The 18,511-nt window shown below is 40.3% G+C and overlaps 1 protein-coding gene across 11 annotated transcripts in view; it reads right to left on the reverse strand.

Annotated features, from left to right (window-relative positions):
• ATP11B (ATPase phospholipid transporting 11B (putative)) overlaps positions 1 to 16,695 on the reverse strand; it is a 70,772-nt gene extending 54,077 nt beyond the window's left edge. For all 11 annotated transcript variants that reach the window (XM_054167062.1, XM_054167065.1, XM_054167063.1 and 8 more), the window contains exons 1-3: positions 16,433 to 16,695; positions 2,077 to 2,193; positions 1,056 to 1,145 (exon numbers count right to left, since the gene is read on the reverse strand). In XM_054167062.1, coding sequence (XP_054023037.1) covers positions 1,056 to 1,145; positions 2,077 to 2,193; positions 16,433 to 16,459 — 234 coding nt within the window. In that variant the 5' untranslated portion in view covers positions 16,460 to 16,695. The remainder of the gene's footprint in view (positions 1 to 1,055; positions 1,146 to 2,076; positions 2,194 to 16,432) is intronic.
• Positions 16,696 to 18,511: the final 1,816 nt, after the last annotated feature.

Genomic DNA, 18,511 nt, shown 5'->3' on the forward strand with positions numbered 1-18,511 from the left:
CACAGGCAAATCTTATGGACTCTTCACTGTTCCTGTTTTTGTCAGATGAGGCAACCATCTGTTATGGATGCATACTGTAAATGTTGGTTAATCACTGTTGAAGGCTGTACATGTTCAAAGCATTCTATTTTACAATGAAAGAAAAGCTTGTATACCCCCAAAATATTGTCTTTGTCTCAGATATTAATTGGTATTTCAAAATACAGTATCTCTCCTCACAGTCTTTCTCCCACTTCATCTACTCAGTTTGCAATAGCTCAACAAAATTCAAGTGGAACTAGAGTCAGTGGTGCAAAGCGTGAGCTGCCATAACATTTGTGGCTGTTCTTAATTAGAATATACTCTGTCACAAAAGCCACAGGAATATTTGTGACCTACAGTGTATCAAAATCAGGACTAACTGATGTCTTCAAAGCTGATAAAAAGATCAGTCCTAGCTCAAATATTTTCTGGGTGCATTTTATCTGGAAAATTGAATTTGAGGGTCTTAGAACTGTGTGACAATAATTTGTTGACTTAGAAAGTCCAGATTCCACCTACAATGAGAACATAGCACTGATCTGTCCTCAGCTCAAGAGCGAGCATCTTGCGCAGTCTGACACATTTGATTTGAACTTCTGCATTTTGACACACTCATGGCCAAGAAGCACTTCAAAACACACAGATTAAAACTCTTGGTCTATTTAAACATGAAAATGTCCACAAAAATAACAACTTTAAAAAACAAAAAAAAAAAGAGTCTCTGGAATTTTATTACTAACCTAAGAGATTTAAGGTTGTATTCTGAAACAGACAACTGAGTCCCCGGGCTGGCAGTGCAATGGACTTTGAAGCTGCACACTTAAATATACTATGAAGCATGAAGACAAAAACCTAATGGATAGTACTTAAAATTTGGACACAACACTTTAAGGTTATGTTAGTTTCCCAGAGAAACTCAACTGTGTTGGTTTTCTAGACAGAATACATAGGCAAAGAAGTTAAGTTCATAGAACACAAATCAGTGGCAGAATTTACAACGTAAACTGCAATGTCCTGAATATTACTCAACTTACCTGAACCAAAAAAATAATCAGAAAATAAAAGTTGGCTACTCTTCTGAACTGCTCAAATAGGTTTTTTGGAACAAAATTCCACACTGTATACTGAAGGGGAGAAAAAAAAGAGAGACAGTGAGAGAACAGTTATGACATACTGAAGAATTTTTCAGTGAAATTCAGTTCCACTCCCATTAAACTCTCTTAACCTACATCTTTTCATTTTCTATCTCCCTTCCCCCAAACCTTCTTCTGGTGTTGTCCTACTTCCACACAGAACTGCTGCATTCACTTTGCTGAGTTTTTGTTTGGAGTTGGTTTTATTGTTTGGTTGGTTTTGTGCGTTTGGTTGTTTGTGTTTTGGGGGTTTTGCTGTTGTTGTTTTGCTTTTATTTTAAGTACAGCTAGCAGGGAATCTGAGGTAGCAACCTCTTGCCTCTACAGTCAAAGTTTCAGATGTTCTTTTTAAATGTTCTCCTACCAACTGGGACAGGAGCAGCTGGAGTCATTTGGCTGCTTGCATCCTAGGTAGCAGAGAAGAAATTCATTCCTGCAGCTGTAACTTTCTCTTCTACACTACAGCAACAAGACACATCCCCACCATCAGTTCTATTGATTCCCATCCAAGGTCACACCAGGAGGGAATCTGCAATTGCAGTTGATTGCTGATTTATTTTATGCAGAGCACTAGCTTACGGCCTGGCTATTTTATAAATCATCACAACCAGCTTCAGCCTTCCTTTGAAGTGGTTCCACGCATCATACCCAAGCACAGGCAACACCGGTTTTAAACCTACTTTTCTCCAGCAATTCTGACCAACATGCTTAATTGTTCTGTGCTTAGGTTCTGAAGAAAATGGATGAGAAGGGGGAAAACTACATAGGCAGCAACCTATCTTTTTCCTCTAAAAAGCTGAGAGTTTGCTTCATTTTCAGTATTGTATATGCACCATTTGACATAACTAACACAGGCACATTCGCTACATGAATTCTTAAGTAACACATCAAGTGGTTTTCCCATGACAAATTGATTCCTTACCTTGGATGATATGATTCTGTTGTCTGCAAACTTCTGAGGAACATAATGGCCATGCTGGGGAAAACGGTTTGCTATATAAATAGTTCTCGTATCGCTTTGATGCGGCGGGTCAAAACCCTAAAACACAAACCAAAGACTATCAAGAAAGACTGGTTTATTAACATTAGTTTTGTAAAAGGGTGATCTTTGGGCTGAAAAGTGATATCCAGATACCAAGCAGCAGTTTCAGGATGGCAGCATTTGAATGGGAAACAAAATTAACATGTAAATTAAAGTCTGCTGTGTCCAGAGAATTTCCAAACACTGGGGGAAAACTCCTCAGTTTTGAGGTTGTGAACTTCTTCTGGAAGATGAGAAAAACCCACCAAATTTTAAGTCTCAAAAAGGCTAGAGAATACTTGCTATCATGCCAGCCTGACGTCCTATGAAATGTGAATAAGAAAGAGAAAAGGAGATGAAAACATATATAAATCCCAAAACCTCAGAGCCACACTCTAGAAAACCCTAATAAAATAGATTATGAGAAAAATAAAAGGTCTGAACAAACAAGGCATGATAATATGCTGTGAAAAAAATGGGCTTTGAAAAGAATTCTCACTGGCTTAAATAAAAGAGCATATGCATTTGACTAAAGAACACTGTTTCTCCAAACAAGTTCTATCTCCAAGAACTTACTGTTTGCCTAACCTCAGATGAGACTTCCTGCCACTAACACCAATTCACACAACTGCTTCAGGTCTAATGGTTGATACTATCATCAACTGCCACTGCCAGGGCAAAGGGGATAAAGGTGTTGAATGTGCAGACGAACCCACCTCAGGAGTGCAACACCAAAAAACAAGGATAACTCAAAATCATCTCAACTAACCCTACACACCTAAGACTGAAAGATAGAGAAGTTGAGACATGATTAACTGCATCTACAAAAAGAGAATAAAAGCCTGTTATAGGAGAGCTGTAGAAAAGGATCAAAAGGCTGTGGCTGACCAAAGGCTGAATATGAGTCAGTAATGTCACCAAGTAAAAGGGCTTCAGTATTAAGGAGACTAGAGGAGGAGTGGGAGCCACAGTCGAAGCACTGCGAACCAGCTGGACAACATCCAGAGGAGTGGAACATGAGCCACCAGAGATCCTGAAAACATGACATAATGCAAGGCTGAACAATCTAGAAAGCAAAAAGTAAAGAAATTAGAGCAATTTAGCCTAGAGGAGAGGAAGCTTGTGATATACTAGTACATCTTCTGATACATAGAAGACTATTCCACTGAGGAAAGGGGTAATCTGAAGGACAAGAAACAGAAGTAGGTTTAAACTGCAGCTAGGAAAACATAGTTTGGATATTGGAAAAAAAAAAACCAAACAAACAAAAAATCTTTTTATAGAAAGAAATAATAATAAAAATTATTTTAAAATATCAAAGTAAGTCACATGGGAAGGTTGCAATGTCTCTGTAACACAAGGGCTTATATCTAGGTCATTCAAGTCTATCTTTAATTGAGCCTTTCCTGGGGCTACATGACTCACCAGAAACTTTCCTAGCTTTAAGGTTCTGACCTGCAGAAGCAGGTGATGGCAAAAGACAACAAACAAGACTGCAAACCTGTAATAATTCAGATAACAGGTCAAGAAAATTACCAAAATAAAACAAACAAAAGTTTTATGACACACAATAAAAAGTAATAGTGAAATTAAACTGGAACTGTCAAGCCAATTAATATGGAATCAATGATTTCTTGGGAGGTGGTGAATTTCAGCATCACATCCCTAATCTTAGATAGAACCAACTTTACACTCTATTTGGCCTCCTTGTTCTTTGATGCCAAGTGAAAAGACAACTGATTAAACAGCTAGAAAGGGCATTAGCAATTCCATTACTGGAGGTGAGGGAACTACTGCTGCTGCTGTGTTGCGTCACTTGTGAAACCATGCTCAGACCATGACTTGTGTCAAATAAAAACTGAAATTTCACAGCACATGAACAGAAGATACTTCTCCAACATCGAACTACAGAGGGTGATGAACAGTGAGCATGATAGCTACATTAAAAATGCTTGGTATAACCAATCAAAAATTTTATTTAATCTCTCTCTGACATAGGGCATCATGCATGTTCACATTTTAAAGTAAAGGAATAATTTAAAAATCCCCTCAAAATGACAAATATTTGTACTTGACACTATTGCTACTGCAACATTCTGCTTTGGGAAGCAAGCAGCCCAGAAGCAAGCAAGCAAGCAGCCCAGAAGCAAGCAAGCAAGCAGCCCAGAAGCAAGCAAGCAAGCAGCCCAGAAGCAAGCAAGCAAGCAGCCCAGAAGCAAGCAAGCAAGCAGCCCAGAAGCAAGCAAGCAAGCAGCCCAGAAGCAAGCAAGCAAGCAGCCCAGAAGCAAGCAAGCAAGCAGCCCAGAAGCAAGCAAGCAAGGATGGAAAGGGGAATTTGATTTCAAAGACATTTGAAGGAGAATAAACTTTAGACGACAAGAAGTGGAAGGCTGCTCTAGTCACATGCTTCAGTGTAAAAGCTTGTTTAAAGATAAGAGTGGAGCAGTGAGACAAAAAGTAGTTAGGGGAAAGGACAGGAGAAAACATACAGGATGCCAAGAGCAAAAAGAAGGGAACTATTCACAACTTCAAAAAATGAAATATAAGTATGAAAAGAAGATGAAAAAACCCCAGAAAATTTAAAAGGAGAACAATGTTTGTAGCAAAAGCACTTTTGATATCTGTCATTAGTGACACGTTATCTGTAAAACAATCCATAAGACGCTACATTGACAGTGTTTTGCAAGCAAGAAAAAAGTGCTTAATTAGTACATAGACTAAGTACATAGTTCTCCATCTCAGAAAATGTCTGGCACTCAGAAAATGCCAGGCATCCTCACTTTGAAAAGTGATATTCTACAGCGTGAAAAAATTCCACTCTAAACCAAACAGATGCAAAGCAGGAAAAAAAAAGGGGTGGGGGGGTGGGGGGTGGGGGGGGTGGCACGGAGGGAAATGTAAGAAAGCAAATGGCAACTTTCTGATGATGACAAATGTTAATCTCCATGCCACTTGCTAAAAGTTATTAAAAGACACATGAAAAATTTCAGGGAGACTAGAGTATTACTAAATTTTTTTTAAAAAATATTTGTAAGCCTTTTTCAGTCCATCACCTGAGCACCCAAAAGTTAAGAAGCTTACTGGTACTTTCATTATGAAAAGCAAAGACCTCCATACAAGTCAAGCCTAACTGCACAAGCACTTCCCTCAGAGCACACCACCACCACTGAAGCAGCTTCAGCTGATTAAAAGTGGGTAATCTATCATCCAAATCAAAATCTCAGCTAAAACAGCTTAAAATTGCAGTCTGTACACACACAGCTCTGTTCTGTTGACATTTAACACAGAGATGGCAATGCACAAGCAAGGCAGGCTGGGGGCAGGCTGGGGATGAGAATCTCTCCTGCTGTTGGAGCTATGGTTGGGAAAGGACACATCCTTGACAACCTGAGCTGCTTGACTGTAGCCACAACAGGAAGCAAGTGCCAAAGCTGGAAACAGAACTGAGATTTCCCAAGTTTCATGTCTGCAGCTACGAAAGATCATTTGAAATTTCCTAACAACCCGATCATCACATAATTAGCTGGTGAGACCACAACCAGGCAGATCTTCCAGTGAAATTTTAATTGCACATCTCTCCAAGGAAAATTCTGCACAGATGTTCACAGAATGAACTTAATTGTTCAAGAACTGAAATGTCTTTAACTTTTCTGTAACTATGGGGCTGGTCACAGATCCTGCTCCTGACACAAAACTGATTTGCAGTCCAAATTTCTGCCCAGCAAGCAGATTTTGCATTGTATCTACAAGCAAGCCAGCAAAGAGGTACAGAAAGCACATTGTTCCCTAATTCCACTTATTAGACAGTTCTCTTTCTAATGTCATTATCAAACTCAGGGTAAAACTAGGGTAACATGACCTTGTCAAAGGATTTCTGCAGCTAAAGAGCATGAGCAGAGAATCCCTAAATTCCATTTTGAGTCTTGCAAAAAGATTCAATTGTCATCAGCATCTTTCAACAAAAGTTAGTTCTGCAGTTATCCAGTGAAGTGGTTTCTAGATAACTGCACAGATCATTGACTAAGTTTATTACAAAATCTGGTGTTCAAGGCTTCTTAATCAGGTGGTATTACATGCATAAACTCTAAACACAATAAAATTTGACCGTATGATTAAGTGACTGAAATAAATAAAAAGCTAAAGTTCAACCATTCATAAGCATAAGCCAGGCATTATCTGCCCCTGGAATGCAGGTCTCATATTAAATCCTTGATATACACTTTCCCAGAGGCACCCAGATAAACCTGACAAGTTTCTTTTTGGAAATAATCTGTTAATTTATGGCAGTATGCACTATGCCCTCCCCATAGAGGCTACAGCACTGTCAAGCGAGGCAGCAGAAACCCACAGATCTTTCAGCTAGGATTAGCAACACGAGACCAGCCCGCAACAAATCAATCGCTGTTTCAAGCTTTGCAACACATGCACTGATAACTACAAACCATTTGACAAGTAATTTCTGCTTATGATTTGCATAAAGTTAGCATACTTTAGGATGACCATCTAGTGTTTCTTACTCATAATTCACAGATCTTACAGGAAAACAAAATGATATTGCTAGAACTTCTGCTATGTGACTGAGCTTTAGTGAAAGGGGTTTGAAAGAAGGAAGTTTCAATTAAAGCCTCTTCCTCCTTTCAAAAACCACACTGAAAACGGCTAACAGAAGTAGTACCTCCCCCCCACAAGCCCTCTGGACATCATGTACTAGTTAACTAAACTAATAAACAGTAGAAAACTCAGTATCAGAAAGCTTTTTTTCCTAGGGAGGTGACTGACTGGCCATGCTGCAGAAACAGAACACCACATTTGCTGGCAGATAGCCCAAAGCCTGATGCCAAGACATTTTGATTAAAGGTGTTTTGAGGAAATGGATTTTCTTGCTTTGGATTTATTTTTTTTCCCCCTCTGAACATACAAGGAATATTTTTCTCCTTGTCAGAGAAGATGATCTATTCACACTCCATGCACATTTGCAGAAGTCTGTGTAAATCTGCACTCAAACCAGTCAGCCAATAATTCTTTCAGTCATATAACTGGGCAGTAGTCAAACTGAATTTGCAGTATCAAAGGTTAGCATGAAGAAAGAAACAGCCTCTCACAGCAATTTTAAACACTGCTCTAACAACTCCAGTAGTGAATCAGCTGAAGCACGCTGGGGTTTACAGAGTGTCGTGTAATTTGTTCCTCCTCTTTTAAATATCACTGCAGTAAAGAAATAAAAAGGTATTAAAAGTCATGCACTATTCATGCAACTTCCTCTTCCTGCTTACTGTATCTGCAGTTGTTTTAAAATATCTGATAACAAATCATGTTGTAACCTTCTAAATGGCCTATAAGCAGGCTACACTCCTTTGTGAAAACACTCTGGGAAACAAGGCCCGAGAAATCAAGAAGCAATGATCTTTCCTTTCACAGAGTTCAAAAAAGCCCTAGTGCTGTACTTAGAAATGTTCTACTGGTGCTGGGAACAAAGTCCTGGTTGCATACAGCTCAAGTTATTCTTATTTTACGTTATTTTGTCCAAATGGCCACAGAAATAACTTGGAAAAATCCCTGCCTAAAATTTAAAAATGTACATATCTTCTTTTTCTTTATCTGCAGAAACAAAAAGCAAGCTGAACTGGCCTCATTTGCTGCTCGCATACTTCCCCATGCCAGTTTTTTCTACTCAGGTGACTGATGCCAAACATACTGGTCTTGTAACATCAATAAAATCGCAAAAGGTGAAGCAAGCTGAGCAGGCAAGCTAGGCTTTCTAACCTAGTGTTCTCAAAGACTGCCATGACGTGTCCAGTTTCTGCTGCTAGTAAAGAATTTCAACAGATATTTAGGGATACTGCCTCAGTTAAGGAATTGGCTTTCTTATCCTCTCCAATAATCCAGCCCATTTTGGGCTTCCTAGGATAGAACAAAACTAACTCCTTGTAACAGGTCCTCTTTTGGGACCCTCTTCACGAATTCTAAACTTTGTCTTTCTTTCTGAAGGATTATTAGAATTCTTAGCCTCTTGCATCCAATGTATTTAACCAAATGCCTATAAAACATTCCTCATTCATTGCTTTATTTTAGGATGTTCTGTTTCATCCTCAGACACACAGATTATGAAAATTATGAATCATGAACAGATCCAGTAATACTTTTGATCACATTCTTTTTGATGGAAAACAGACTTTACAGTAAATTTGTCTTCAACTCTAACAAAGAAAGCAATTCAGTTAACATTCAGACTCTAAGAAGAAAGCCTCTATCTAAAGGAAATGGATAGTGGCTCCCAAAATACTTTTGGGAGGCCATTCAGTGCTTCTAAATTTTTTTTCCCTTTAAAAAAATGTATTATGATAAAGTCCAAGGGGTCTAAGAGAAGTTGAGGCTTGACAGTATCTGTAGTCCAAAATGTTTGCTCTTTTGCCATGATTCACAAAGCAGGCCCTTGCTCTAAAGAAGTGGGAAAGAGGATGCCTTTGAAGTTCCAACTACATAGTTTTAATCTCAGAACACTTTTCCTCTGTGAGCCTCAGCAGCCAGTTGCCCTTATCTGCAATACCATCTCCCTCTCAGACAGGTACAAACACAGAATAGGCAAGATTTTTCAAAGCTGAAGTGTGGCTTTAGACACCCACCAGGAGGCAACTATAGGGCATCATATTTTATAAAATAGGAACTGATATCTCAGAAAAAATAATTAATTAAACCAATAGCCACTTTTAAAAACACTGCTCAAAATAAAGTACTTTGAATATGGAAAGTGCTACAATTTTGCAATAATCAACACAAAGGCAGTTACTAAACAAAGTCATACTAAGAAACACAGAACCAGTACATAAATGAAACACTCAAAATCCTTCATATACCTTGAATAGTAGCTCAGACAAACAAAATCTGATTGCATCCTTTCTGCATAGTCCCTGATTTTAAGTCATTTTAGAGTAGAAATATTTTTCTTTGATTTTCAGTACTAAATAAAGCATTGAAGCCTGTGACAGGTTCTGAACTTTCATTTAGAATTAGAAAGCAGTTCCAACTTTGTAGCTAGCAACTCCACATCTCACAACAATTTCTCAAGTCCATGACAGGACAAACACAGAAGAATCAAACATTTGTTCACATGCTTCATACTGTGTGCACTATTATCTTAAAATGAAATGCTGTTTACCTGCTGCTTTAAAGAGTCATTTATAAAACTACTTCACACAAGCATGAAGGCTCCTCTTCTGAGCTACTCCTATGACCATTATCCCACATAAATACTGAAAGCAACCATTTCCACTATTTAATTGGTTCTAGTAGGCAACAGCTACTATGCCAATCAGCTCCTGCACTGCAAGATTAATTCATGTTCCTTCAGTATGTAAAAAACCCACCAGTTTTCAAAAAATTCCCCTAGATAATGTATCTGAAGGCTTTTGGAAAATGTGTGCTCAAATTATACTGACAATTGCTTTGACAGTTGTTCCTCAAGAAATTTCAGAGGAAGAGAATTCAGTTCATAGCTGGAACTGTCTAGCTCTTCCTACTAACCATCCTAGATAAAGCTTGTTCTGTTAAAGTTAACATTAGGAGTTTTGAGTCTGCTCCATTCATTGAACACCAATTTAGGTTTTAATTCCAGTCCAAATGTGATTTATGACCTAAGTTATCAGTTGATGTCCTGCCTTCAAGCATGTTTGCAAACTAGTTTATCCTTAAAGCTTGTTAAATCTTAAGCTCCCTTCCTATGTTGTTGTAATTCTTTTTTTTTTCCAAGCAGACATGTAAATATCTGCAGAAGTTATCACAGTCACCCATAAAACTAGCAAAAAAAACCCACATGTGGAAAGGGGATAGTAAAGGAATAATAAAATGTGACAATATTAAACAAAATAACACTTTTTTTTTGTATAAACTACATAAAATGTCTTTCCCTAGTAAAATATTTCAGGATGAAAACAAACGGCTTGCCTTTTGTTTACATCAATATCTCTCCTTCACATTTACAGAAAAATTCCCCATGCTTATTTTTACTCACAGTAAACAAGGAAAAAACCCAAACCTTTTAAGCCACAGCATGTGGGAGGGCAAGGAATTACAGGGTTTTGTATCTTAAATCACAGTGTAACTGCTGGTCCTACTTTCAGTCTTTTCTGCCATGGTCTGTACTGTTGCTAAGTGGCCTTTTTTATTTTTTCAAGAGCAGCTCAAAAGAGGTTTGTATTCAACAAGAAAATCTAGCTGCAAACATGTCACCTGTGTTTTGCTGGAAGATATGACCTTGCATTTACAGACTTTGTCAGACCTATTTCACTGCATTTCTTATCTGCTGGCATACAAACAGACTTTGTGCTAGAAATTAAAGGATTTCTTGAGAGGTATACTGTAGATACATTCTTCCCAGCGAAATAGTTACAAAAACAGACATCACAGCACAGAATGCTAGGGGCTGGAAGGGACCACAAAAGATCTAGTCCAACCCTCCTGCCAGAGGATCCCCTATACGAGATCACACAGGAATGTATCTAGGTGGGTTTTGAATATCTTCAGAGAGGGAGACTCCACAACACCCCTGGGCATCCTGTTTATAACTACTGAGGACACCATAGCATAAGAAGAAAAACAGATGGCAGATCACTAGTGAAATGCACACATCATGACATATTTAATGAAATTTAAACATATTATTTTATTGTTCTCTTCTAACTCCACCTATATCTCCAGTTTTAATTAATTCAGCCAATCCATCCCAAGCTAGAAAAACAAATACCAATGATATTCAAAACTCATGTTGAAGGTTATTAAGTTCAGTGCATTTACTTCCCTTAGATTATGAATTTTACCTTCTAATACAAGTTCAGAGGCAAAGTCTTAGCAACATACAAGAGGCATCCACTCTTAGCATTCTCTCATCCCACCAGATACCATCTACTGACCAGAACACACAAAGCTTTTGCTCTTTGTCAACAAAATCACTTTCCTTTCTCAGTCACACAAAACATAAATAGACAGTAGCTATTAAGGGAGCAGGACCCTGTTAGTGGAGGAATATCACACAGTCAATTAAATAGTCATATTACCGTGTGACAAGTAGAAATTTTGCCACAATAAAAATTTGCTGCTTAAAAGGCTCATGGCTAGAAAAGAAAGCAGAAGGGACAAGACAAGATACAGGTCAAACATTTGAGTCTCACAGCAAAGCAGCACATCAGAAAAACTCTGATTTTCAATGTTTAAAACTGTCTGAAGAAAAAAGTGCAAAGCCTGTCTTGCTTAGGTTTGGGTAGGTAATTTTTAGAGTTTCATTTCCCTGAGACAAGATTCAAAAATTACACACAGGACACAACGGAAGCCTCCATTCGGAACAGACAGCTGTCTGAAGACAGGGCCAGGTTCTGCACACTTTGGAACACACTGTGCTGCAAATGCATTAGCCCTCAGCAGTCTCAAAATATAAAAAGAAAGTAAGGTTAAAAGATCCAAACACAATGGAAGGGTTATTCCAGCTGACCATAGAAGACCTCCAACAATGAAAACAGGGCCACATTTACTTCTGTGTGAAGATACAGGAGAGGAGTCATTAACCCCCACTTCTGAAACTAGTCTAACCATAGCAGTGGAACCTTTGGGCAGTTCCACTGCACATCCCGCTGATCCTCTGTGCACAGTGGCAACACAGAAGGTATTAGCTGGGCATTCTGAACAGAGCAACTCTTTTGAGCAAATACTCACTTATTTTGCTAGTATACAAAAACAAACACCCAATTAATTTTAGCCAAAAAGGGGAACAGGCTTCAATGACAACTAAGAAAAGAGGGTGTATTTGTGCCCCAGAAAAGCAATGAGATTTCAGAAGCTAGGATAAGTTCAAAGGACTGTCAGCATTCAGAAAAGACAGAAAATTCTTTGGGGAGGGGTGGAGGAGGGGAAAGAGTGAGAGAGAAATAACTGCACTGGATCAATTCTATAAACCAATTAAGTGAAAATAATATACGTGTCTGTGCAAACAATGAGATCAAATTCTCTTCACTTTGTTTTGAATGTCAATAACCACAGGTTCTCACAGAATACCATCTGTCTTCTCAGAACAACTTAATAGATTCCAGCACCTGGAATATACCAAACATGCAGTCCTCTAGTGCTAATCTAACTGGGGACTTTTTCCTTATTTGTAGAAGACAGTTTTTATTAAAACTCCTCCAAAAGATGAGCAAGAACCTCCTAAAGTTATTGTCCATAGGGAAGTGGGAACATGGCATCTGACAGTCCAACACATTGAAGTCAAAAACATTCCCTGTGATCACCTCTCAATGAAAGTTATGTAGAACTTTTTGGCTAGATGAACTCCCACTGTCCCTCCCAATTTGAACCTCCCTATAATCATGAAATAAAATAACCTGGTAACTAGGTTTTCCAGTTAAAAGACACTGATCCAAAGAATTAATCTACGACTGTAAGTCAAAGACAAAATGTAAGTATTGAAGCTGCATTCGCCTGAATGCTTTTCTCTGCATGCTGTAGTGGTTGTCAGGGCACAACAGCATCCAGGTCCTTAAATTGTTGGAAGAAGACACTACCAAACAGAGGATAATTCTGCTTCTCTTGATCTGTTACATGTAAGGGACCAGGCAGATAGCTCTTGGGTTTTCTCCATGCAGTATCTGTTAGCCAACAGCTCAAAAAGCTCAAATATCCCATAACAACAACACTCTGCTTGACAGGAGTAATAGTTCAAAATTGTGCACCTAAGATCATACATTATAAGGGTATTCTGTCACAACTTTGGGGGACCTCCTTGCCAGACAATTGAAGTCATTACCTTCTGTCATAAATCTATCAAAACTGGAAGTGGTACAGAAAGTCACCAAGCATTACAAATGCCACTTTGTGCTCTTGTTTGGGTTGGTACTGCACAAACTTGACCAGGAAAGCCACAGTAGTGCTCTGCTGTACACAGATTAGCTCTGTAGTCTAACCCATTCTATTTGGAAATGTAAATAAAATGTACTGTGTTATTCCTGCATATCCATTTTCCTTACAATATTAAGGATGCTTCCTATCAACTCTTGTTTACCCAGTCACTTTTTTTCAAGCAGAGTTGGCTGTGCCTGTGGTGTTATGCAACCCTCAGCAAATCCACATGCCTACTGTCTTTCTGAAATCTCAAGGTAACAGAGCTGGAACTCAAGAATCTTTCCTGCTCAAAGCTTGTCTTTGAAATACATCTAGACATTTTACCCAAAGCAAGGAATTGTAACTCCATTTGTCTCTACACTTTTTTATTAGTAAAGCTTAAGGTACTTCCAACTACTAACTAGATAATACTATAATATAATAATATCAGCTAGAAAGTTGTACACTGTTAATGACTTCCTGTGCAGTTTATTTAGTATGGGACAGCACTAGGTTAAGAAAAACTGATAATGGTGGTGCAAATTGTTTCTGAGCAAACAAAGCAGGACTGCAGGCCAAGATATCAAATTTATTTGGAAGAGTCCCACACAGACACTAAAGACTGAGCAACAGTATTACTGTCACCAATCTGCTATATAACAAATTACTGAAAAGACAAATAATAACAGTTAGAAAACTGGATTTGGACTTGTAAGACCGTAGTAAAGATGAAGAAAGTCTTATATTCTCAGCCTGTCTCCTGTTCTCAGAGGAGCAGTCATCCCTTTAGGTAGCTATACAGGCATACATAGATCTTCACAGACTAAAATCACAGAGAAGTCGCCCCTTAAAGTACTGAGCTGGTTTAATTCCATACCAGGTCCTCTCATTACTTCTAAGACCAACTGCTTCATTTACCCTGCCTCTTTTATGACTCTTGAGAACACAAGCTCTAAAGATTGTATACACTCCAAATGATCTCATTAATTAGTATATGAAACACTGTCCTCTTAAACAAGTTGCAAAACATTTGTTGCTTTTGTACAGAGAGTACTTAATGACTACCTAAAAGCACCTTCAGCAAAGCACCAGTCCCTCCCCCTTTCCCCAGCCCCTTACTACTTTCCATCATTTCTGCACACCAACATTTTTCTTTTGTACTACTACAACATCCCACTTAAATCACTCCCACGTATTTTCCTGGTTCCAACCCCTTTGTATGGAAGAGAACACTTTTTTTCAAAACCTATTGCCACCTCAAGCACAGGTACAAATACATGCTCTAAAGGCATCCAAACCCACACATTCTTCTCTTCTCCTATCAGAAATAAATCAGACACAGATTTTGCCACCCTTTGTTCAAGTACTTCTGCCACCCCACTCTTCCCACTCACTCTGATTATTTTCTCATCACCTTTTCCCAGATTCTCAGCCCTTTGACATTCTTTCAAAACCCAAACATCACACATGAAGGAGCAAACATATGCTGGAAGCTGTGTAAAACCAAAGACTACAGACAGTTTGAGCTGCTCAAATGTCCCTCAGAAGAAACGGCACTGTGATACCTATGTTAGGCTTCTTTTTCATCTTTATGAGCTCTGAAACAACCAAGTCCTTAATGTCAAACAGCAGGGTCTATAGAAAAGAAAACACAAAATGTGTATCATTGCAATAATTGTTTTCCTTATTCATCCTGATTTTTCATCATCCTGTTCCGCTATACTATTCCTTCCCTGTCAAAACTACTACAAGTTTTAAACAGTTATTTTCTCATCAAAATAAGAACAACAAGGAGAACAAAAGTCTCCTATTGCTAGGGTTATTGCTCATCTTGTTAGACTAAGCTTTTACTTTCCATTAAGGAGGAACATATTTCTGGAAAGCTGGTCAGTGCACTCCCAGGGAGAAAAGCAACCATAGGTTTCGTACATGAATTCCTGGCACTAATAAAATCCTAATCTCAGCTACACAGAAGACAACACAATACTGCTTTAAAAACCACCACGAATCTCAAGCCATCTTCAAGAAGAAAAAAATTGCAAGCTATGTTACATCAAACAGGATTTATTCTAAAAAACATGTGTATGGCTGTAATGGAACAGAAGAGTGCAGTCAGAGCTCAGACACAGCAATCAATTTCCAGGTCAGTAACTCTTGCTGTCAAACCAAACTAGTGAGCGCTGTCAAGCTGGCATTGAGAACATCACAAGATCAGTGATACACAGACACTGATCTGGGAAAAATCTATGTGCCACAGGAAAAGAGATAGAGAAAATAAAAAATCCAACCCAAAACTTAATCTTTTTATGCTTTTTTTGTAAAGTGGTGTAACAAGTTAGACAAATCATTAGTGCGACAGAAGATTTAACCATTAAAATACAAAAACATAACTAACTGAAGTGCTTGTACTAAACTGGGCACCATGTGTGATACAAGCTAACTCCAAAGAATGGAAAAAGTTTGTAAATACATAGTTGAGAAGGAATTTCTCCCTTTGAGAAATTCCAAGAGAAGTAATGCTGGAGGAGGCAGCCATCCCTTCAAATCAAAATAGTCAGACAATGCACTTCCCTGCTACAGTACCACAGACACTACAGTCACAGCCACCTTACTTCCTTTGCGGGCTGCAACAGAAGCACAGCCCAGCAGCACCTATTTGGGGGGAGAAAAGCTCTAACTACAGCCTTTTTCACATGGTTTGCCCCACGAAAAGCCTTTCACAGATCTAATTCTTCCATTTCTCCTCACTTCTACAACCTTAACACACGCAGCACCAAGGGCCTCAAAGCTCTCAGGTACAGGGAAACCAATGAGCCGGACGCACACCGAAGGAAACAGCCCTCGAAGATTTCGCAACGTGAAGGAGGAAGAGAGGCCAACAAAGCTCTGATGTGTTGGTGCACAGGAAAGGCATCGTCATTTCTCCGTGAAAAGTTGGGGAGCCCTTCCCAAAGAGGGGCACGGGTAAGGGAAAGTGCTGCCCTGTGTCAACGCGGTTTCAAAAAAAGCAAAAGAAAACAAAACAACCGAACAAGCCAACTCCCCACAAGGAAACCCGGAACACCCCAAACCCTCCGGCTCACCTTAAAAACAAACAAACAACAACAACAAAAATCCAAGTGAAGCCTGCCGTTCAGCCCCTGCACCTCCCCGCTCCCGGCGCGGGGCAGGACTCCCCTCCTTCACTCTGGCCCTGCTCACCCTCTGCCCGCTCGCCCGCAGCCCCCGCGGACGCCGCTGGGGAACGGGCCGGGCAGAGGCGTCAGGATGGGGTTCCCCTGGAGGACGGGACAGAGGCGATGGACCACCCGGCCCGCGGGTGCATGGGGTGCAATGGGAAGCCCCCGTCCCGACTCCGCGCCCTCCCCGGTCCGCGCCGGCGAGAAGTACCTACCAGCTGCTGCCGGACCCACCGCAACATCCCCGGCGGCGCGGGTCGCGGCCCCCGCGGCGGGGCCCCCTCGGCTGTGCCGTGCCCTCCGCTGTCGCCGCCACCTCAGGCGAGGCGTCCGCCGCGATTCTTCCCCATGGCTCAGGGGCCCGAAGCCGAGTTAGGAGCGGCACAGCCCCCTCGGCGCTCCCAGCCTGCGCGGCTGCCGGCGCCCCGCCGCCGCCATCACAGGGCCGCCGCTGACACCCCGCGGCTCGCAGCACTGCCGCCCGCCCCCTGGAAGTGACGTGCGACGGCGAGGGGAGGTGGGAGGGGGCGTTGGGCGCGGAGGATGGATGGAGGGATGAAGGGATGGGAGAGTCAAAAGCCTGATACACCCCAGACCATGTCTGCGAGGGTTCAGTCCCTGGTGCGGATTTCTTCACCGGACCGAAGTGCCGCTCCTGCATCATAAGGGCCACACGTGGGCCCGAGTGACCTGAGCCCAAGCGGCCTCCTACAGGCAGTTGGGCAGGAGTGGCCTGGAAAAAAGCCCACCCGCGCTTTACGAGAGCTGCGGCTCACAGCCTGCCAGGTCCTCGGCATCGCTGAGACTCCCCTTGTCTAGTAAAGCTACATCCTAACTTCACTGTTTTAATCTTCATTTTCATGCAAAAAATCGCACGCTCGCACGTGTTGGCATAAAGATTTTGGAAAGAGGCCCAGTAACCGTGGATTTAAACTTAAAAAGCAAGCGCAGGCTGTAGGTATCCCAATGTGCAAGTGGTGGGAGGATCTAGCACCTTTCTTTTCACCTGCTGCTGGCAGTGTTGTGCGGAACTGCTGTTTGTTTAAAATGGAGGATTGAAACGTGTCAGTGTCAGGCAGTAGTACCTTTGACATCTTCTGTTTTGCTCTGAAAACAGCTGCTACTTATGAAGCCAAAACAGTGTTCAGCTTCAAACGTCACACTGATACAAGGCTGCAGCTTCTGGGTCTGTGTGGCTAAGAACTAAAGGAGATTATTTTAAGCAGTAAAGACCTAGGTATTTGTGACCAAATACTGTTGTAAGTGGAGTCGATGACAACTTTGACACTGACTTATAAAATAAGTCTTTTTTTGCATGTGAAGATCAGCATATTGTTCCTGGCATTCCCATTTGTTCCTAGGTAATTGTGATATATAGCAACAAAGCATGTCTGCCATAAAGCTAACAGTCTTGAATGTTCAGTTAAAAATTTGGAACAGAACTCAAGATTTAAGATAGATGATATCATGTCTGAACAACTGAATCTTGTGGTAAATGCTGATGGTTTAAGCAATTGCATTTAATTAGAAAAATAACCTTGAAACAGCAGGGAATAATATATTAATCAGGCACTTAGGAAAGCTAATGTTAGCAAAACTCTGTATTCAATGCTAGGCATTATTTCAAAACATTTAAATACATCTAAGCTGAGTTTCAAACAGCTTGCACTACCCTATTCATCTAATGTGAAGTCTAAAATAACAGAGTGATTTCATAGCTATGGCTCGTTGCCTGGAGAGTGGCCTTAAGCCAGAAGCTTAACTAATACATTCAATATTCTTATGCTCCTCCTTTATCCTCAGATACAGAACAGGGTCCTGACCACTCCATGATAAAAATCATATGCCATTTCTCTGAAGTGTAAGGATGTTTGGTCACTGCGTCCTTGCTAAATTCAAGTACTGAGTTGCACTTTTTGCAAGCCTTTATTTCCATGGCTTGCAGTGGTTACATAAAGCTACTTTGTGCTTCCTGTTCCACATTGCTGTAATGATACTATGTCGCCAGATAAAACTTGGTAGCAATTCACAAGTGATTTGAACCCTGCTGTTCATGTTTTTCACTTTTAAAAGTATGCATTTTGGTGGATAAAAGTATATTGATAGGATGAAATTATTTTCAGAATGCTCTGACCACTCTGATAACAGAAGGCTCTGGCTGCATTCCTCTTCCAATATCCACCAGAATGCTACCAGAATAACATCCTTAACCAGTGTCCAGGCTAGTAAAACTTTGAACCTTTAAAATTGCTCAAAACCCCAACACTAGACATTTATAAAGTTTCATTTCACCC

This window comes from Dryobates pubescens, chromosome 13, assembly GCF_014839835.1.
Source record: "Dryobates pubescens isolate bDryPub1 chromosome 13, bDryPub1.pri, whole genome shotgun sequence".
Taxonomy (NCBI): domain Eukaryota; kingdom Metazoa; phylum Chordata; class Aves; order Piciformes; family Picidae; genus Dryobates; species Dryobates pubescens.